We start from the raw sequence: 20,772 nt of genomic DNA, 5'->3' as shown, positions 1-20,772 counted from the left end.
GAGCAGTGTTAGCTGGACAAAGATGCCTGACTCTAGTCGTTGCAGGTTCTGAATGGGGAAAACACTAGGAGGAATTGGTGTTTGACAGTCCTGGTGACAGGAAGGCTAAGGCCAGAGGGGCAGTTTGAAGAAGTGTGTGGTGGGGACTTGGAGTCTAGAAGAAGTGAGGAATCTCACCATGCTTCTGCTCTTGTCGGCTGGGGTAACTTGAGGAGTCTGTTTCTCATTAAGTACAGAGGAGGGTTTCATCACTTACAGGAAAACCACCCGCTTATCTGAAATCTGACCTACTTCAGGTTGGAGCCAGACAGGGCTCCTGCATCCCACAGGGACACTTGGGCTGTAGTTGTCCAAGTCAGTGCATCCAGCCAGCCTTCAGCAAGGAGCATTAGCCCGCACCACCACTCCCACCATCCACAGAGGCACTGAGGGCTGAGGTCGCCCCTCTGGGGTGTCATAGTGAAGTGAGGTGGTGAGGTAGGCTCAGCAGGGCCCCAAAGTCTGAGGTCCCATGGCGTCAAGTGCTGTTTCTGTATTCAGTACGCTATAGATGCAGCCCTGCCCTCCTGAGTTGCCACACTCCTGGGATTCAGCAGTTCAACTTTCTCATTTTAGGGGCTGCATCATGATGGAGCTGGAAGTGCTTTGGGTTGGGAGGCAAGGCGTGGTGGTCAGGGGTTGTCCTGGTGTCTTCTGGGAATGGATAGTTAAGCCAGATATCTTTCAGCTTCCTCTTGCCTCCCACCTCCTTTGGTTCTCTGGAGGTAGTATTAAGCCTTTTTTTTTTTTTTTGCAGTACGCGGGCCTCACTGTCGTGGCCTCTCCCGTTGCGGAGCACAGGCTCCGATGCACAGGCTCAGCAGCCATGGCTCACAGGCCCAGCCGCTCCACGGCATGTGGGATCTTCCCGGACCGGGGCACGAACCCGTGTCCCCTGCATCGACAGGCGGACTCTCAACCATTGCGCCACCAGGGAAGCCCTAAGCCATTTTTTAAAAGCCACTTTTTACTCCTACTAAAGATGACATTATTATTTGGTGGTTAGAATTTCTTGGTTACCAAGAGAAATACAAGTTAGAAAATGGACAGACTTTATTTGGGAGGGCTTCCTGAGGTAATAACCTCAAGTTCTGACAAATAAACAGGAAAGAGAAGACAGGGATGAGGGAGAGGGAAGGAGGAATAAGGAATGATAACTTGGCTCAAATTGGCATGGCAGTACCAGCCAAGGGGCGGGGTTGGTGGGGGCGGGAGGTGAAGGCCTTGGTCAGAAGTGGCTCCTAATGGCCCTAGAAGGTGTTGGAGGTGCTGGGGCAAAGCCCAAGTGTTCAGTGCTGCATTGCCCAGGGCAGGAGCTGAGGAAGGTGAGGTCCACAGGAACAGGCTCAGGACGCAGACTTAGGAACTGCCCAGAGATGGCACAGCTGTCACGAAGGGGGTTTCAGCTCTGACCCTTGGGTAGGGACCTGGCCAGGTCTTCGCCCCAGCTGGGTGCCGAGCTTGCTGTCCAAGAAGCCGCAGTCTGTTGAGGGGATGGTTGAAGTTCTGTGGGGCCTGGGGAGGTGGCAAGGGTGCTGGAAGGCTTTGCTGTCTGCTCCCAACCTTCTTTTGCCCCCTCTCCCTCTGCTCAGCTTTGTTTCCGGTGGGGACACATGTTCTAAGGCCAGTAGAGGTAGTTGGGGATGGGGCCTCAGTGATGACTGGCCCCCAGTCCTCCTTAAGTGGGTCCATGGGGAATGATGTGCTATAGACTCGGGACAGCTGAGGTTGGGGTTTAATAGCTTCTCAGCCCCCTGCCCCTGCCCTGGTCCCCTGAGCCAGAGTTACAGGGTACTTTACTGAGACTGTCTACTGCATTAGCTGAGGGAGCTGATAGGATAAAGGGGACAGCTTAAGGGAGACAGGAGCAGGAAAAAAAAGACTTCAGGGTCGGCCATGGTGCTGAAGGGGCTGGAACTGGAGGAAAAAGCTGGAACCTCCACTTGCAGCAAGGCCTTCTGCAGGCTCTGAAGGGGATCTGGGGCTCGGGGTAGGAGACTTCTTTCTGACAGGGGGCTGAGCCAGAGAGAGCCCTCCCTAGAGGAAGCTGGAGGGATGGAATAACCATGGGAGATTGAGTCAGCTGGGAAATGCCCTCCCCCTCCCCGCCCGAGTGGTCTCTGCTGGGGCTGAGGAACCTGCTCAGCACAATCGCCAGGCTCCCTTTCCTGTACTAGTTACTCAAGTTCTCTATCCTGAGGTCTCACCGCAGCCCCAGGCCCCCGTGGGAGTGAAATCAGCAGGATGGTGCAGGGGTGCCTATGGCTATGGTGGGGAGAAGGGAGGTTCCACCACCTTGGTCGTCAGGGCTGGGCCTGCAGCTGGAGCCCTCAGGAGGACCGGGGCCTTATCCTTTGGCCTGGGAGGGACCTCACGGTATAAGGGGGAACACTGGACTGGGATGACAAGATCTGGTCCTATCTCCAGTACCCTGTCACCTCCCCTCTCTAGACCTCAGTTTCCGATTTGGTTGAACCAAGAAGTCAGTCACAAGGGGTCTGGAAGTCCCTTCCTGTCCCAGTCCTGCTCGGCCAAGCCCCTCGCTGCCTGGTCTCATCTGCTCTGCACAGCAGCCCTGTGGGCAAATAAGGCATTCTCTCCATTTCAAAGCAGTGTAGGGAACAGTGGTGCAGAAACAAGTTCCCCTGTTAAAGGCCGGGCAGCTTGTTAGCAAACAGCCGTAACAGGAACCCAGGGCTCCTGACAATGCCATCATCTGGATCCTCCCACCCACTCTGGGGAGTCCACCCCTAGCTGTGAGGAGCTGAAGAGGGAGGGGGAGATTCCCTGGGCCCTGCTCACCCCTTTCTAGCAGGCTTTGCTCCTTCAGAAACACCAAGTGGGTCCCTAGGCATTTCTGTCCCCTCCCCGAACCCGCCATCCTGAAGTCTAAGGAAATCCCATCTTCTGACTCTGATTTCCAGCCCTTGCTATACAGCAAGCCCCTCCTTTTCCTGCCTCCTCCCCTGCCACGAGGAACCAGCCATGAGGTGACTCCCTGAGTCTAATCTAAGACCTTTCTTGCGCTTTCAGCCTCCCCTCCCAAAGCCATCTGCTCCCCTCCCCTCCCCCGTCTCTTGCTCAGGAGGGAGTTTAGACCTACAGACAGAAGGAAGTGGAACCCCACTCTGTTGACTCAGCAACCATATTTCTCCTTGAGCTGATTAGCACTGAGTGGAAAGGAGGGGAATTCACTAGTCACTGGAGCTGGCCCTGCACCAGGCTGGGGGTGGCATGGTGGTGGCAGCACCTAGGCCTAGGGAATATGTCTTCAGGGAGGGGGTCTGGGGGGCTTCTGTGATTCAGGCAAGTACCCAGGGCCCCTTGGCAGGAAGAGAGACCTCGATGGGCTCTGATTGTCTTGACTGAACTCTCATAGAACAGGCTGGGACCACAGGAGTACCCAGAAGTCCCCTGAGTGGCTCCTGGGGGCAGTCTATTCTGAGCCCTCAGGGCCATCCAGGTGCGGACACAGCCCTGCCTCAGGGAGCCTCCAGTCTGATAAAAAAATAAGACCCAAGGCAGATTCTTCTAGGTGGTTGAAGCTTAGAATGCAGAGCTTGGCCACAGAGGCAGGAAGATGGCCCTGAAGTGGGTCTGGGCAGACGGGAGGAAGCCTCATAAGAGGAACAGGGGAGGCCTAAGCCCAAGAGGCTGGGAGCTGCTGCAGGGGGGCTCCCCATCCTCCTAAGGGGCTCACACACATAGGCTAACAATGCCCCCTCCCCCTCCCTGTCCTGTGTTTGGCAGGGGGTTGGGGAAGGAGGTGCAGGGGCTACCTTTCAACCACTCCCCTCCCTGCCCCTTTCTTTCCTGGCAACCCGCAGGTGATGTAGCCACTCCTCTGCCCCTGGCTAGCTGCCCAGCTCACCCCAGTTAGGGAGAGAATACTTTTCAGAGAGAGGTCTGTGTCCCTTGCTTTGCTGTCTCCCTGCCCCCAGCCCATAGATCTGTGACCCTTGCCCAGGAGTCTCTCAACCCCCAACCCTTCTCCCACCATTGCAATGGTCGTTCAACCACTTGCCTTCCACAATATGAGAGAGAGAGTCAGAAGGAGAGACAGAAGGAGCCTGGAGTACTTGAATCCCTGTTGGGGGAGGTGGTTGGCGATGATTTATTAGCCAGACAAGAATCAACAAACAAGTTCTAACATCTGTTCTCGCCAAACTGTTCCTCAGACAACAGCAGCATTGGACCAGGGCCCAGACTCAAAGGCTCAGAGGGCCAAGGAAATCAGACTCCAGGAGGAGAAACCAGGGCAGCGGGCTGCAGCAGGGCCCTCCTAGCCCACTTCCTTAGAGGCAAGCACTGAGCCATTGGGTTCTTGGAGACTCTTGGGGGGGAACAAGTGAGTGTGTCCCTAAAAGGAAGCCGACTCCACATTTGCTCCTCTGACCTCCAGGCTTCTTTGTGGGGCCCCAGACCAGTTAGGGGAACAGGGGTAAGCTGGGATCTGGAGGAGGGGAACAAGCACCCGGGCCCCCATGAGGCAGAACTCTGGAAAGCAGCCAGATTTCCTGAGGAAATCTCTGACATTTCCTGTGGTAAAGAGTTAGTGGATGTGGGGTATGGAACAGAGCACTAAACAGGAAGCTGGGGTTCTAGTCCTTGACCTTGACTAAGCCACTATCCCTCTCTGGTTTTGTTTCCTTATCTGCACAGTGAGGGAGTCGAACTTGATCAGTAAGAGCAAAGGAGATGCTGATCCTCTTCCTTCTCTCACCCGTGGCAGACATCACTAATCAATCACAGAGTTCTTTTCTGCTGAGTTCAGATATGACCTCAACATCCTTTCCATTGCAGCGCTCTAGGCAGCCACAATGAATGGATTGGAGTTGGCATGCGAGGTGACACCTTTTTGCCATCTTTGCAATGGATGATGGCTGAAGTCCTTTCCAGCTTTGATCATCTACAGTTTGTTCCATCCACATTTTGTGAGAAGGGCGCCTGGGTGTGTGTGAAGGTCTCTGGACCCGCTGTTCCAAGTTATCCCCCACCCCCACCCCACCCCAGCTCAGACTCAGCAGCTACTGAGGAGGACCCAGGGGGAGCCACGCCTGACCTCTGTTCTGAAGCACCTGTCTAGAAAGGTTGTGGGGGAGGGTGTGCCCCCAGCGGGGTAGGGGCTTGTGGGGCACAGCAGGGCCTTGTTCAGCCACAGAGTTCTCAGAATGCAGTTGTTGGCCACCTGGATTCTGTAGAGAGAAGGATGGTCCCAGGTCACACCCTCTTCCTTCTGCCTCCTAGGCTTACCTGCAGCCTCAAGGGCCAAGATGTCTGATCTTAACAGACATTGGCCTGCAGAGAGGAGGTCTAAACCTCTCTCATTCATTCAACAAACATTTCCTGAGCACTTGCTCTTTGCCAGGCACTGTGCTGGGTGCTCTGGAAACAGAGATGAACAAGTCCCAGCCCCTGCCCTCAGGGAGCTCACACTCTGCTGGGGGAGAGGGGAGATGGGTGTCAATGATCAGTGGCATGGCAGGTGTGTATAAAGCCTCTGTGTGGACGGCCTCTGCGGTGAGGTCAGGGAAGTCTTTGCAGAGGAGGAGAAGGGCAAGCTGATCCTGAAGGATGATTAGAAGGTTGCTGGGCAGCCGGAGGGTGCACTTGCAGGAAGTAGCTATAGGCAGAGGGACTGGCATGTGCAAAACCTTGGGAGGTTTGCAACCACTTGGTGTGTTTGGAGGAATGTGACCAGTTCTGGGAGGGTGGGAGCAGCTGATGGTAAGACTGAGGAGGTGGTTCCCCAGCCCACACAAGTATAGAGGGCCTCATGGGCCAGGTAGCTGTTTTAGAAAGACCATTCTGACTTTCTTGGGGCATAGTGGGTCAGAAGTGTCAAGACTGGTGGTTAGGAGGCCAGTTAAGAAGCCCTTGGATAAGTCCTGATGAGAGATGATGGGGGCTGAAACTGGGGAAAGGAAAAATATATTTAGGAAGAGACTCAGCAGGAATCAGTGGCTTATAGGGGAGTGAGGGTGAAGAGAGGGGAGACGTCAAGGGAGCCCTACGATCTTGAATAGTTGGGTGACTGGAGAGGTACCCGATCAGAGAGGGAACAATGGAGGGAGCAATCCAGGGAGTAGGGTAAGAACAGTGTGGGCTGTGCTGAGTCCAAGAAGCTGTGGGATGCTGGGGAGCTGAGCAGAAGCCTGGAGAGAAGTTTGCGTAGAGACATGGACTGGTGACCTCAGCTCTAGGATGGTAGCAGGTGGCAGGGGTGTGGATAAGTGTGAGCAGGCACAAGGGCTGAGCAGGAGCCTGAGGTGCCAGAAGTGGGGGGGAGGGTGGGGAAGGGCCTGAGGAGGCGGGCAGAGGCAGAGGGATTGCGTGGGAGCAGCTGGTGGGTCTAACACATCCCACGAAACAAGATACTGACTTGAACTGATCAGTGAGAAGACTGGGCAGGTGGGAGGATGGAGGAGAGGAGGAGTGTGCAGAAGGAGGGGACGTGCAGGTACCCCCTCCCCTGAGCTCATCTGAGGTGACACAAGGGACTCCAGGTGCTCTTCTTTAGGAGGTCCCTGAAGGCTGAGGGGAGGCAGCCAGAGTGAGAGGCCCAAGTTCAGACTTGGGAGGAGATTGCCAGCACAGGGTGGGGTCAATCTCAGGTGGGTCTGAAGAGGACAAGCCAGGTGAGAGGGACACAGGCTCAGTTGGGGGAAGGCTGACGGGGCCTCTATTTTCTCTGAGAAGTGGAGGGAGTGGGGACTTGACAAAGGGGAGACAGGTCCCAGTAACTCCAGGCAGAGGAGAGGGAGCAACTCTGGGCCTGGAAGAGGGTTGCTGGCAGCCTGGACCCTCTGTCCTTCCCATCTCACCTCAGACCTCTGACCTGCATTCACCCTGACCCAGGCATCCTGTCTGAACACCTTCTCCACCCTCCGCAATCTGCTTTCAGGAAATCCTCCTTGCACCCCCATTATTTACCTGGCTTCCTGGGACAGGCCTGGACTGGCACTTCCGTAGGACTTCGTGCCTGAGGATGCACGGCGGGCCCTCACACCCTGAATCAGGCACCTTCACCTCCACTTCGGCATAAATGTTGCTGGGGCCTTCCCCGGGGCTGCCACGGCCCATGGCATAGAAGTCTATGGGTTCATCAGGTTCGTGGTAGATGGGGTTGGAGGGCTTGGGGGGCGGGGTTGGGCGGGGTCTCGGAGCGGGGCTTGTGTAGACTTCGGGAGGCAGCTGAGGCTTGGCGGGGATGGGAGGCTTGGGCTTGGGCGGCTGGGACGTCTAAGAGAGAAGGCAGGCGGGGAGGAGAGTGGGTCAGAGCAACACAGGCAGGGCCAAAGCTGCAGCTCAGCCCGAGCCTCCGCTCCCTGCAGGCCCCGCCCCCTCCCCGCTGGCCCCGCCCCTGACCGCAGGGCCTTCCCTCTTTCCGTCTCCCGGCTCCTCCACTCCCTCAGGCCCCACCACCTCTCTCAGCCCCTCCCGCCCAGTACCTGCTTTGGCCCCCCCGCCCCATCTTTCTGCGTGGGGGCTGCGCTTTGCTCTTTTTTGAGGATTGAGGTATACTGAGGTTGTGAGACCTGGCTTTTGCTTCCAGAGTCTGATTCTTCAGTCCTTAGGGACAGTCCTGCGGGCTCAGGAGTCTGCGGGGAAAGAAGGAGGCCTCAGGGACTTGGTGCACGAGGGGCGGATGGGAGTCGGCAAGTGATGCAGCGGGGCGCAAAATAATCTCGTCCATACGGATAATGTCGGGGGTGGAGGTGCGACACAGAAATTTGGGTGGCGCTGGGTTTCTGGGTGAGGAAGAGGCGGCAAGGAGACCAGGAGGCGGGACAGTCGCTCTGGTCACAGGCGATACTTAGCATTAAACTTAACTTCATCTGGAACATAGGGCCAGGCCAGTCGCCATTTGTACCTGTGGTTGTAAAACTGCAACAAGGCTTTAGAAGTCTTTAGCCTAAAATTTTTCGGCATGGGGATAGATCTCCAAGACTTCTGTGCCTGTGTTTATTTCTGCAGGTGCCAGGCGACTCTACTTTATGGAGCTCTAAGCTAGACATTCTCGGGACAGAGACACTGCCTCAGGGATGAGGAGATGAGCCTTATAGGGTTCCTTCCCATGTTAGGTATGCTTTTTGCTCAGCATTTATCCCTGGGTTCTTGAATGTTCTCCACATGCCCACTACTTTTGGAAGGCTCAGGCCATAGGCCTTTTCTCATGCTTCTGCAATCCACCAAGTGTATGTCTCCATCTGAAGGTGTATAGGCAGTTCATGGATTCAAGTCAGAATTCTTTTTCCTTGCCTCAACCCCCTAAGAGTTCTTAGCATTCCCTTTATGAATAAAAAATAGCACCTCTACCCTGCTGCCAAAACAGCAGCACCTTAGGAGTCAACCTGGACACCTCCCTCCCTTCCTCCCCACATCTAACGGAGCACAAACCCTGCTCCTTCCACTGCCTAAATATCTTTACATCTGCACACCTTCTCCACGCCCACAGCTACCACTCCAGTTCAGGCCTCCTAAGTCCTCCTCCTGCATCATCTTGCCCTGCTAACCCATTCTCCACTCCGTGAGCAGAGTAAGCCTGCAGAAGTTCCCCTAGCAATCCTTCCATGGCTGCCTGTTGCTCCAGGATAAAGCCCAAACTCCAGAAAACGTGAGTGACAAGACCCTCTGAGGGCCGGTCATGGAGCTTGGTCTCTGACAGCTCTGCCTTTGGCTCTCGCAGCTCCAGCTGGCTCCCCTCCCCACCAGACTTCCCTACACCCTGTTCCAACTGCTTGGGAATCTTCAGGTCTCCACTTATTCCTCACAAAATTCTGCACAAGAGTTACCCCTAGGCACAGTCCCTCAAGGCAAGTTCTTTTTTTTTTTTTTGCAGTACGCGGGCCTCTCACTGTTGTGGCCTCTCCCATTGCGGAGCACAGGCTCCGGACGCGCAGGCTCAGCAGCCATGGCTCACGGGCCCAGCCGCTCCGCGGCATGTGGGATCTTCCTGGACTGGGGCACGAACCCGTGTCCCCTGCATCAGCAGGCGGACTCTCAACCACTGAGCCACCAGGGAAGCCCAAGGCAAGTTCTTTGAACTGACTCCAATCAAGCTCCAGGAAACTATTCTTGCCCAGGTCACCAGTGACCTTCTGTTGGCCAAATCCAGTGGTTAATTCTGGATGCACTGGGACCTGCTCTTCCCTGATGCGTTTTCTTTGCTTCGCGTCTAGAGCATCACACTCCTGGTTCTTCTCCCCTCTCTCTCTGACTGCTCCTTCTCAGTTTTCTTTGTAGTTTCCCCCTTATTTCTGCAAACTCTCAATGCTGGAGACTTGGTATTCTTTTCCATCTACACTCATTCCTGAGATTTCATCCCTCCTGAAGCCTTTAGAATCAATCCGTCTACATGCTGATGGCTCCCAAATGTTGATCTCCAACCTAGACTTCTGTCCTAAACTCCAGATCCCTGTATTCCAACTGCGTACTTGACATCTCCATTTGCATATTGAATGGATGTCTCAAACCGCAAGTGTCAAAACTGAACTCGCCATCTCCCCTGCCTCCCGCAGACTTGCTCCTCCTGTAGCCTTCCTCATCTCAGTCAATGACAACTCCATCTTTTCACACTCCTCACCCAATCCTGCAAAAACCCTGTCAGCTCCACTTTCCAAACAGACCCAGTGTTCCACCTCCTCACCCCTTCACCTCTACCAACCGGGTCCAGGCTGCCATCTTCTCTCCTGAAGTATTGTAGTGGTCTCCATCTGGTCACCCATGTCCCTCTCAAACTTGCCAGGTCATGTCACTCTTTAGCTTGTAACTGTCCAGTGCCATCCCATCTCACTCAGAATAAAATTCCAAATCATACAAGAATTTACTGGGCCCCTTTCCTTCACCCCTGTGGGCTCATTTCCTACCTCTCTACCCATGCTAGCTTCCTTACTGCTCTTATTCACACACATCAAGGATCCTTCTGCCTCAGGGCCTTTGCACCTGCTGTGCTATCTACCTAGAATGTTTTTCCTCTAGTTATCTGCATGACTTTCTCCCTTACTTTATTCAGACCTTTGTTCAAATGTCCCCTTACCAGAATAGCCTTCCCAGATGTTCCTATGTAAAATAGCCCCAACCCTGTCACTCCTTGTTTCTGTATTCTCTGTTTGTTATCTGTATTACGCATTCTTGTCTGTCTCCTGTCACTAGAATGGAAGCTCCATGGATGTAGGGGTATTTGGGTCAGTTTTGTTTACTGCAATTTTTCCAGTGCCCGGACCAATGCCTGGCACAGAGTGGTCCCTCAGAACTGCCTGAACTTCCTCAGGGAGGCACTCTCTGACACGGCTCCCCACCACGTGAGCTCAATGGCACCCCACTCTGTATTTCCTCTCTCATCACACTCTCACACGTGATTCCTATTATATGTCTTTGCCGGTGGTAAGTAGCTTTGTGGGTTTGACACCCATATGTCTTGTCTCAGTAAATATCTCTTAATTTAAAGAACAAATGACCCAGTAATTCCCTGGACGTCCAGTGGTTAGAACTGGGCACTTTCACTGCCGAGTTCAATGCCTGATCAGGGAACTAAGATCCCACAAGCTTCGAGGCAAAAAACAAAAAAACAAAAAACACCCCCCCCACCACCACCAAATGACCCGTCTGCCTAGCTGGCCACTCCCAGCCTTTGTGTGGCTGGGCTGGTCTCTCAAGGACCCCTCCTCCAGCACACGCATCTTTCTGGAAGGGCATCTGCGTGGAGATGTGTGGGCAAGGGAGGTTTGGCTGGGTCGTCGGTGGGAATGGGAAAGTGCCTGATGTCGAGGTCCTGCGGCCTGGGCTCTGCGTGGGGAGGGGGCGCTGGCCTGGGTTCCCAGGGTCAGGGTCAGTGTCAGGGCCGGGGATGGGGGCTGCGTACCTGGCGGGCGAGGGGCTCGGTGAGCGTCTCCCCGTAGGGGCTCAGCGGGCACGCCTGGTAGTGCCGCAGCAGGTCCTGCAGCCGCGCGTGGGCGCTGTCCTCGCCCAGCACCACGTGGCGCCCGTCCCCGAGTTGGGCCAGCAGGAAGTGGCGGCAGCAAGTCCGGCTCCTGGAGGCACTAGTCAGGATCAGACCTGCTCCCTCTTCCAGGCCAGGGCACCAGAACGAGGAGTGACCCCTACCCGCCCCGCGCCCGGGTCTCCCACCCTTAGTAGCCTGGGGGCTGAGCATAGACCTCCTCCACCCCTGCTGGGAGTCAGCATGAAGTTCTTCCCCTCACACGTCCGTCAGTATCAAGCCCGCCCTCTGATTAGCCCGAAGCCCCGCCTCCCTGTCGCCCAGCGCAGCGCTCCGCCCCTCACCTGTAAGTCAGCACAAAGGTCACGGCGCTCTCACTGAAACGCACCAAGTAGCATCCCTGAGGCTTGCTCTCTAGCAGCCTCTCAGCCTCTCTGTGGGTGATGGAGAAGACACGGAAGATGCTCAGACTCTTCCAGCCTCACCCCCTGTCTCCCTGGCTCTCATGGGGGGACCCCTACCCCCTACCAAGAGGGCATAAGTGGCTAGAGAAGGGTGGAGGTGGGAGAGAGAGGATGTGGGCACTGAGCTCCTGCTGCAGGGACTGGGTGTAGATGGTCAGGAGACCTCCCAGCCCTGCATCCTCCTCCTGGCCTCATCCTGGCTGGAAAAGCAGCCTGGGGTGGGGGACTAAGGGGGTCAGTACAGCGGCCGCAGCAAGAGGGATGGTAATAGACTCCTAGACTTCAGAAGTCACAAGCTGAACAGAGGATGTGAACAGAGAGATATGGGAGAAGTGAAGCTGAGAAGTGGAGGAAGAGGGAGGAACTGCAAGGGAGGGAAGAAAGAGAGGGCTGGAGAGAGCCAGAGGTAAATAAAGATGGAGGGAGAGAGACTGAGGCAGAGGTGGAAACTTGAGCACTAGAAGCCTTAGAGACAGGAGGAAAGTTGAGCCTAGAAGGGAGAAACTGAGGTACGGAGTAGGGGGTTTGGGCTAGAACCTCTCCAATGATCTCCCCCAGGAGAGCTGCCTTAACGAGGAGGCTTGGAACCTCCAGGTGTCATAGCCTGGCCTGTAGCCTCAATCTACTCCTGACTGACCGCAGGACCCGGGACTGGCTCCTGCCCTTCTCTGGGCCTATTTCTTCCTCTGTGACTCACCTCCGGGTGATGAAGCCGTGGAACCAAGCAGGGGCTGCCCCATGCTGCAGGAGCTCATGGGCCTGGGTCTTCTGGAACCAAGCCTGAGTCTCAGCCTGCAGGGACATGCCTCCTTCCCTAGGCACCTCTTCCTTCCCAATATCCTTTGGGCTGCAGGCAGCCCCTGGGGCCTGGGGAGGTGCCTGGATAGGGGAAGAGTTCAAGGAGGGGGAAGTAGCCATGATTAGTGGTCCTTCTTCTGACTTCAAGCCAGCTACTCCCTTCTCATCCTCATACCTAGCCCCTCCTGGACATGTGGAGGAAGCTCCCCGTCCCCCATCCCTGTTGCCTATTTTAGGGTATAATTGCTCAGAAAGTCCCTCCCAAAGTGTAACTTAAATCTCTTCTTTAGGTCAAACTGTTTTTGTTTCCAGGGAATTTCCTTCCACTTCCGTCTGGGTCCGTGGGCCTTTGATCCAGTAGCAGTGAACTGTTAAACTGTGCTTAAATGGGAGTGAGGCCTTCCAGATGGACAGAAAGGCATTCCCTGGCCTGAGGGATGAAGGGAACGCCAGAGGCTAGAATGAGGGAGGGCTCACCCTACAGTAAGAGGGACTGAGCTGGTTCACAGGGAGGATTTCCTAATGACTGGGTGAGTGAGAAGGCCTGAGATGAGGATGCACTGGGCAAATGAAGGCCACGGACAGAGATGCAGACCCTCCCTCTGGGCCGCTGGCTTTGTCGGCAGCCTCCAGCTCATTCCTGCCTTGGCCTCTGTCCCCCTGCAAGCCCTCACCCGTGGGACGGTGGGAGCAGAGGAGGGAGCAACACCCCCCAGGTTCCCACTCACCGCAGGGTGCACAGCGGAGGCCCTGGGGCTGGGCTGGGCTTCCTGGGCCTTCAGGGCCTGGAGTCTGGGTCCCGGCAGCAAGCCCAGGCTCTGGCAGCTCCTGCGGTTCAAGTCTATGGGCTGGAAGGTGCTGAAGGTTATGGTGGGGGCTTCTTGACTCCCTGTTAGCACAGAGAAGTTTCTCAGTGAGGGCCTGCCTCTCCCTCTGCCGCCCACCCCTCCCCCAGGCTCAGAGGCGCCCCATAGGCCTCTCCCTGGGGACCTGGAGGACAGGGACAGTTGTGACAGCAGGAGAAATGCAGGAGGGATGGCAGACACGATTTCTCAGGGAGGAGGAGTAAGGGGCCAAGGAGGCGCAGAGGGGCTTCTCAGGGAAACTGGGCCCCAGGAAGGAGCGCTGGTAAGCCAGCTGGCCTTCGGCTGGTCCGGAAGTCCTGAAATCCGGGAAAGGAGGCAGATCTCTTCAGGGCAGGTCCCTCTGCTGGCCCAGGATCCTCGACCTCCCAGCCTCCTTCATCCTCCTGCTGCCTCCTCTCTCCACTCGAAGAAGCCCTCAGAAGACCCTTTCACCCTTATCCTCAGGGATGCGTGGACCTGGAGCCCCCGAAGGGGAGCAGGGGTTGTGGGCCGCCTGCCCGCCAGCTCTGGCTTGAGGTGTGGCCCGTCACCCCTGAAGTGGGAGCTCAGGCCCAGAGGGAGGAGGGCAGGCATCATGGGGGTCTTGATGTTCCCTCCCACCCACATTCCCCAACTTCACACTTACCTTGAGGGCATATCTGGGCCAGGGGGAACTCCATGGGGGCAGCCTAGGAAAGGAGCCCCTGGAGCAGGGTGTGTGTCTGGGCTCTCAAAAGGTGTGCACACTCAGCGATTCATCTCTCCTTTCACCCCAGCCCCCGGGGGCAGGAAATGTCGCCTCACCCACAGCCCTAGCCCTCGCGGAGGACTCACGTCATGGAAAGCCGTAAGACAATTGTCCCTCCCCCGGAAGCCAGGCAGCTGAAGGTGGTGGTGGTGTGGTGAGTATTTGTGTCATTGTGTGTCTGGGTGTTGGGGAGTCCTTGTTGCTGTCTTATCTCCATCTCTCCGGTGATTCTCTCTCCACGCCCTCACTCCAGACTGGGGCTTCCCTTTCTCTCCCTCTCTCTTTGTCTCTCTCTCCATCTCTCTCCCTCTGTCTGAGCAGTGGCAGTGGGGACATCAACCTCAGAAGGATAAGCCTTATAAGGTGATGGGGCTTCGGGGTCATCGGAGATTCACAGACAGGACTGTGCCCTTAGGACACACGAGGGCGGGGGCAGAGCTGCAACAGAAAGAATGTGGGTCAGACTTTTGAAGGATTTTCTGAGGTCATATGAAACCTGTGAGACAAGGGGGATAGGGAAGAGGGAACCTGGCTTCATCGTCAAGCAGAGAATGGAGCTGGGTTAGGACAAAACCAGGCCATCCCACAGAAAGGGAGGGGAAATTTCCTTCAAGTAAGCAGGTCGTTATTAGCAGCTGTTATTAATAACTTCAGAGCTGATGTCCTAAACCTGCAGTGTGCTTACATCTGCTGCCACCCTAGAGGACCAATCCCATTTCTCTCTTGTGTGATCCTCACAAATGAGAAGGAGTCAGGGAACATTATCCCCATTTTCCAGACGGGTAAACTGAAGCTTAGAGAAGTTGAGTGCCTTGGTCCAGGTCTGTCAGTGTCTCAGATGTTCACGGCAGAGCTGGGACTAGAAACTAGATCTTCTTTTACAAATTTCACTGTGATTTAGGCCAACAGTCCATGGCTATGTGCCAGGCACTGTTCTTGGTGCTGAGAGCCCAGAGAGAAAAAGGATCTTGTCTCAAGATGTCAAGAGGGGGAAACGACTTGCCAACAGGTACTTACAGAAGGTTGTGGTGAGTTAGTGGTGTGGGCTGGTGCTACGGGAGCCCACCTCAGAGGCTCCTAATCTAGCCATGTGTGCGGTGCATGCCTGCGTGTACAGGGGGTTGGGATGTCAGAAGAGGGGATTGAGCTGAGCTGTGGAGGATGAGCAGGGTTGAGGAAGGTGGGGAAAGGTGTTTCCAGAAGAGGAATGAGCGTGTGCAACTGCATGGAAAAAGGAAATGACTGGAGCGGAAGCTGGCTTGGGGGCTGCCAGCAGTGAATTATGCAGCTGGAGGGGCCAGGGCCAGAGTACACACTGCCTTGCACCCAGGAAGGACTTTGGAGTCCCGACAGCCTGGAGAGCTACTTCCCCAGCAGCTCTGAGAGGGAAAGACTTCCCCCAGGAGTCACGGCTGGCCCAGCCACACCCATACCCCAAAGCCTTGCCTCCCCCTGAGCTGCCTGAGCCCTCTTCCCTTCCTTAAAAACTGTTGCCTTAGCCTTGATCCCAGCCCCCAGGGATGGGATCGAGACTAAGGCATGATGAATGACCTCCCTCACTATGCTCTGCACCGAAAGCAGAGTGGGCTCAGCAGACGTCAGCTAGGGAGCAAGATGCCCCTGTCCTCTTCTTGAAGCCCTCCTCCCATGATGGTGTGTGATTCTCTTGAACACTTCTTCATATGGTTTGGAAGTGGAACATCAGTTAGTATAGGCTAGGTTATGCTGAGGTGACAAAGAACACCAAGATCTCAGCAGCTTAACACAACAAAAGTTCGTTTCTTACCCATGCAAGTTACACTGAAGAGCTGGGCATCTCTTCAGGGCAGCTGTTGCCCAGGTGGTGGCTCAGCCTCCCAGGTTGCCTAAACATTATGGTGCTTCCATAGCTACACACCCTCCCACAGTCACTGTGGCACGGGAAGAGGCATATGGAGAGTTAGCCACTCTTTCCTAAATGCTCTCCCCATCTCTGGGAGTGAAACATGCTCCTTCCGCTAACACATTATTAGCCAAAGCAGGTGGCTTGCAGGATGTCAGTTCCCTGACCAGGGATTGAACCCAAGCCACAGCAGTGAAAGCCAAGAATCCTAATCACTGGGCCACCAGCGAACTCCCAGGGATGTGTATTCTTCCACATGCCCAGATGGGGAGGAGCAACGGCTACGCTGATGAACCCAATCATGTCTCCTGTAGCGAGGAAGCATCCCAGCTCAGGATTTAGTCTTGAGGACAAACAAGCTTAGCAAGTCTCTTAGTAGAGCTCAATGCAAGACTCAAAGTTTGACACTTTATTTGGGAGGTACAAGCTCAGGGTGGTGAGGATAAGGAGAAGAGAAGTGAAGCAAAAAAAAAAGTAGAATAATATTACTGCATTGGTTATCACTTCAAAATGAGCTGAAAAGAGAAACATCCAGTTTCTTGACAGGTATTTTCACTTGAGGACTTTCTCCAGACAGGGTGCAAGCTGAAACCACAACTTGGAGTAACCCACAGAGGGGAGAAAGGAGGAAGAACTTATCTTCCCAGCTCCCTCATACTTCCCACTTCCCATTGATCAAGATGGTCCCACAGGAACCGACTTAGAGATTGCATCCCCTGTACCTTGGTATCTGCTCAGGAAGCCAGATCTCATGGTCCTTGGTGTGGTGTCTGATATTAATCAGAAATGGAGAGGTGACTCAGAGAGATAGGTTCAACAGGTGAGGTGTGAAGACTGTGCATTCCTAGGATTCAGCTTGGACTCTAGCCAGCTCAGGTCCCGAAAAAGGGCTCTGAAAAAAGTGGAAGTGGTTTGGGAGGCAGCCAGCCAAGGAGTCAATGAAAAGAATCTAAGGAGGTGTACAAGTTTTGTGTCCAACACAGTCTACCCCTTGTGCCTTCTCATCATATACAGATCTTATACTACAAGACAGGGCTTACATTTGTTCTGTACAAACAGAAACATCCTTACTCTCCAAGAAGGGAGCTACACTCAGTCACACAACCCCCTTCAAGGTGGAGGTCAAGGGTGTCTTTCTCAAAGACTGAGGTGAGAGGATAAGTGAGAAAAGCTACAATCCTTGTAGTTGTAACTGATCCAGAGGCTCTGATTGATAGTCATCATCCCCCTCCTCCGCCACTCATTCTAGATGCCCCCACCTTTAGTTAGCATTTCATCTGGTCTGGGTTGTTTTTCTGGTGGGGTGATCCAGAACTTCATTCCCCCAAGGTATAGACCCCTAGTTGCCCTGCCCCTGTTGGTTGTTGTAGCTACCCATTAACAGTCATCGCCAGGCAAGGAAGTACTAAGAGATGTCCCAGACATTCTCTGACCAACTGGCCAAGCTGTTTGCCACTCCCTAGTAGTCCATGCCCATCCTTACTCTGGACCATCTTTCCCTATGTGCAAAGAGGATGACGGATGTATGCTGCAGCTCTGGGAGGATTTCCCTTTAGCACTGTCTTTCAGGGACACTCTGAGTGAGACCATACTGCTGCTAGTGCCAACATGTCATCCTGGCACATCTATCAGTTGGTTATAGGGAATCCCTATGAGGTTACAAATGTGGTTGAAGAAGAAGCAGTAGCAATAGAGGCAGGAGATTGGCAGTCTGGGCTGCCTGCTCATGCAATTTACTTTTGAATTCTGCATCAGTTCAAGACTGGTACAGATGTATCACGCCCACCACAGAATGAAATTACTTGCTTTGCCTGTCCAACTTTAGATAACATTCAGTGTTATGATGGGCAGCTCATGTTGAATGGTCACCTGGCGCCCAGTGGTCAGGCACTCAGTCTCTATTAGGGCCCACTATCGAACCAGGAGCTGTTTTTCAGATGTAATTCTTTGTCAGAGAGGGCATAACCTTGTTCCAGAATCCCAGGGTATGTGCTGCAGTTCCCCATCAGAGCTTGCCAGACTCCACACAGCATCCTTATCCCTCACAACAGGGATTTCCAGCACCACTGAACGTGCTGGCTCACAAGGCCCGAGAGGCGGGGCAGCTTGTTTGCAGCCTGGACCTGCTGCAGGGGACTGTCTTGCTCTGGGACTCTCTTAAAACTGCCAGCCTTCTGAATCACCTCACGACTAGCTTGAGGTGATATTCTCAAGTGCAGCACACCTAGCCTCCAAATCTAAACAGTCCAAATAAATGCTGTGTCTCTTTCTTAGTGCTGGAAAGTATAAGGAGCAACCTCTTGTCCTTTATAGCAAGTTCCAGACCAGGGCTTTTGGAAAGGAGGCGGCAATGGAGGGAATCTGAGGAGATCTGTGTCTAGCATAACAAGGATAATATACACAAATATCTTTCTTTACTTTTTCGTTCCTACCATTTGCATTCAGGGAACAAAACTGGTGTGTGTGTGTGTGTGTGTGTGTGTGTGTGTGTGTGTGTGTGTGTGTGTGTGTGTGTGTGTGTGTGTGTGTGTACCATCCTACCCTATGTTCAGACTTTACCAACGGCCCACCATTACCTTGTATAATCAGTTATTACTTGATAAATAACTGTCAAGGGCAGGCTTTGCCTTATTTGAGGGCTACCTGGCATCATTTTACAGGTGAGAAAGCTGAGATCAAGGTCAAGAGACTTAGCTTCAGTCACACAATGAGAACATTAGTCTTAACCTGGGGCTTCCAACTTGGGACCTCTAGGTATGGGGGTGGGGAGGGAGATTAGAGCCACCAAGTCTTGAGTGTTTGCCATTAGCAAGCACCGTGCTAAGTGCGTTACAGGCATGGACTCTTATACCCTTATACAGACCCATGAAGGAGATGCTCTGATTATCATCCCCACTTCACAGACAGGGAATCTAGACTTAAGAAGGTCAAGGGACTTGCCCAAGGTCACACGGTCAGGAAGTGGGCATTAGAACCAGGTGGTCTGGCTTCAGATCTTGGGATCAGATCTGATTAACTACTAGCCAATACAGATGGCAAGAAGTTAGGGACATAACCCCATACGGATGGGTGGGCCCTGCTTCACTGCTTTCCCACTGAATGATTTCATGTTAAAGATACCTGAGAAGAGCAGAAAAGGTGCAGACTTTCCAAGACTTTAACTATCACTAGAACAAAAAGCCCTCTAAGGAATTTGCCTGTGAAGACCAAAATGTTCAAACTGTAAAAAATCAGAGTCCAGGAAACTTTTCTAACCACAGGTCATAACTGTACCCTCTTGGTAACCTATGCTTTGCTGCAATTTCAACTCACAACATGGACTCATTTGCAAAGCCATAGTATCTTTGAATGTAGATTTTCATCCAGCAGAATGTGCTTTGCTGACATCACAAGCGATCGTGACACACTCCCACAACGCTATGGAAAGGAGCAGTGATATTTCAGATTTCACATAATGCCTTTTCTCTGAACAGCTCTAGGCATTTACAGGACCAAAGGCATTACTTTATAGTTACTCTTGCTCTATCTATTTAGTCAACAAGTATTCTCTGCCTACAGAATACCAAACATGCTAGGGGCTAGGCATGCAAAAGTAAATAAAAACTCAACAACCTGTTCTTTTGGAGTTCACATCTGGGTGAAGAGAAGTGCCCACGGCATGTTAACCTTTTAGTGCCTCTTACTTCTTATTGAAAACCAGTAGGTAACAAAAGAAGTACGCTATAAGTGAGGGACTGTGAACTGAAATGTTCACCCTTAGCCCTCCCCTCAACAGACCCTTTTCCCCGTGGGTCTGCATGTGTCTGGCTGCGTTTCTAAATCATAGCTTTTTTTTTTTTTTTTTTTTTTGCGGTACGCGGGCCTCTCAGTGTTGTGGCCTCTCCCGTTGCGGAGCACAGGCTCCGGATGTGCAGGCTCAGCGGCCATGGCTCACGGTCCTAGCCGCTCCACAGCATGCGGGATCTTCCCGGACCGGGGCACAAACCCGTATCCCCTTCATCGGCAGGTGGACTCTCAACCACTGCGCCACCAGGGAAGCCCTAAATCATAGCTTTATTATAGAATTAGTACATGAATTTTTAATGAGCCAGACCTAGTAAAGTTGTTCCTTGTTCTTATGAAGGTATGAAAAAAACTTCCCCTATAAAGTAATATACATAATAACTATATTTACAATTTTTTGGAAAATTATAAGGCCTTTTGCAAATGTAATATTAGTATTGACACTGATAAATTAGATCAATTTCTTACTTTTTAATAGTAAAAGAGCTCAAAGAGCATCCGATTTCCTCGAGTCAACAATGAATCAGATAGAGAAGATCAAGACGGTCAAGTAGAAGGACATGGAACTCACCTCCCCCTACAAACACATCCAAACTACATCTTCATGTGGAACAGAATACCAGCTGAAAGCTGGCAGAAGATCTCTTATACAACTAGAGCCACAAGAAAGATCGCCATGTAACTGAGTAGGAGGAAAGGGGAAAAAAAAAAAAAGGAAGCAATGAATCAGTGGCAGAAGAGATAGGTTTCTGAGTTTCTTTTCATTCTTTTCCACTCCAAGGTGAAAATCTTCTCTTATTTATGTTGAATTCCCAGTGCCTGGAAAAATGCTGGCATGTCAGAGATAGTCAACATATATTAACATGCTGAGAACATTTTTAAACGGAGAAAAGAAAGCTTTTAGAGAATTAAAAACAGCCCTTCTGCACATGAAAAGATGCTCAACATTGCTAATTATTAGAGAAATACAAATCAAAACTTCAGTGAGGTACCACCTCACACCGCTCAGAATGGCCATCATTAAAAAGTCTACAAATGGACTTCCCTGGTGGCGCAGTGGTTGAGAATTTGCCTGCCAATGCAGGGGACACGGGTTCGAGCCCTGGTCTGGGAAGATCCCACATGCCATGGAGCAACTAAGCCCGTGCGCCACAACTACTGAGCCCATGTGCCGCAACTACGGAAGCCCACGCGCCTACAGCCTGTGCTCCACAACAAGAGAAGCTACTGCAATGAGAAGCCTGTGCACTGCACGAAGAGTAGCCCCCGCT

At 53.2% G+C, this 20,772-nt stretch overlaps 1 protein-coding gene across 3 annotated transcripts; it reads right to left on the bottom strand.

Annotated features, from left to right (window-relative positions):
- Window positions 1–1,074: 1,074 nt before the first annotated feature.
- On the bottom strand, window positions 1,075–14,261 carry SH2D2A (SH2 domain containing 2A). Of its 3 annotated transcripts, none has more exons than XM_033414529.2 (8): window positions 13,735–14,261; window positions 12,972–13,132; window positions 12,143–12,324; window positions 11,326–11,415; window positions 10,904–11,072; window positions 7,491–7,640; window positions 6,973–7,281; window positions 1,075–1,554 (listed from the first exon to the last, which is right to left on the bottom strand). In XM_033414529.2, exons 1-8 carry the CDS (start codon window positions 13,766–13,768, stop codon window positions 1,399–1,401), a joined length of 1,251 nt encoding a protein of 416 aa, XP_033270420.1. In that variant the 5' UTR covers window positions 13,769–14,261; the 3' UTR covers window positions 1,075–1,398. The 3 variants fall into 3 exon arrangements, with proteins under 3 accessions (XP_033270420.1, XP_004284582.1, XP_033270421.1); XM_004284534.4 differs by lacking the exon at window positions 1,075–1,554 and adding an exon at window positions 4,124–5,234 and having other exon boundaries at window positions 13,735–14,256; XM_033414530.2 differs by lacking the exons at window positions 1,075–1,554; window positions 7,491–7,640 and adding an exon at window positions 4,124–5,234 and having other exon boundaries at window positions 13,735–14,256.
- Between the last annotated feature and the right edge of the window lie 6,511 nt (window positions 14,262–20,772).

The sequence above is a fragment of the Orcinus orca genome, chromosome 1 (assembly GCF_937001465.1).
Source record: "Orcinus orca chromosome 1, mOrcOrc1.1, whole genome shotgun sequence".
Lineage (NCBI taxonomy): Eukaryota > Metazoa > Chordata > Mammalia > Artiodactyla > Delphinidae > Orcinus > Orcinus orca.
The sequence above is the reverse complement of the archived record's forward strand: the minus strand, read 5'-3'. Positions and strand labels throughout refer to the sequence as shown.

Excerpts from the sequence above, each read along its gene's own strand:
- SH2D2A (XM_004284534.4), bottom strand. The coding sequence starts at position 13,768 with ATGGAGTTCCCCCTGGCCCAGATATGCCCTCAAG. Across the intron at positions 12,325-12,971 it reads CCTCCGCTGTGCACCCTGCG|GCACCTCCCCAGGCCCCAGG; the intron begins GTGAGTGGGAAC and ends TCCCCTATCCAG. Across the intron at positions 11,073-11,325 it reads ACCTTTGTGCTGACTTACAG|GAGCCGGACTTGCTGCCGCC; the intron begins GTGAGGGGCGGA and ends TAGTGCCTCCAG.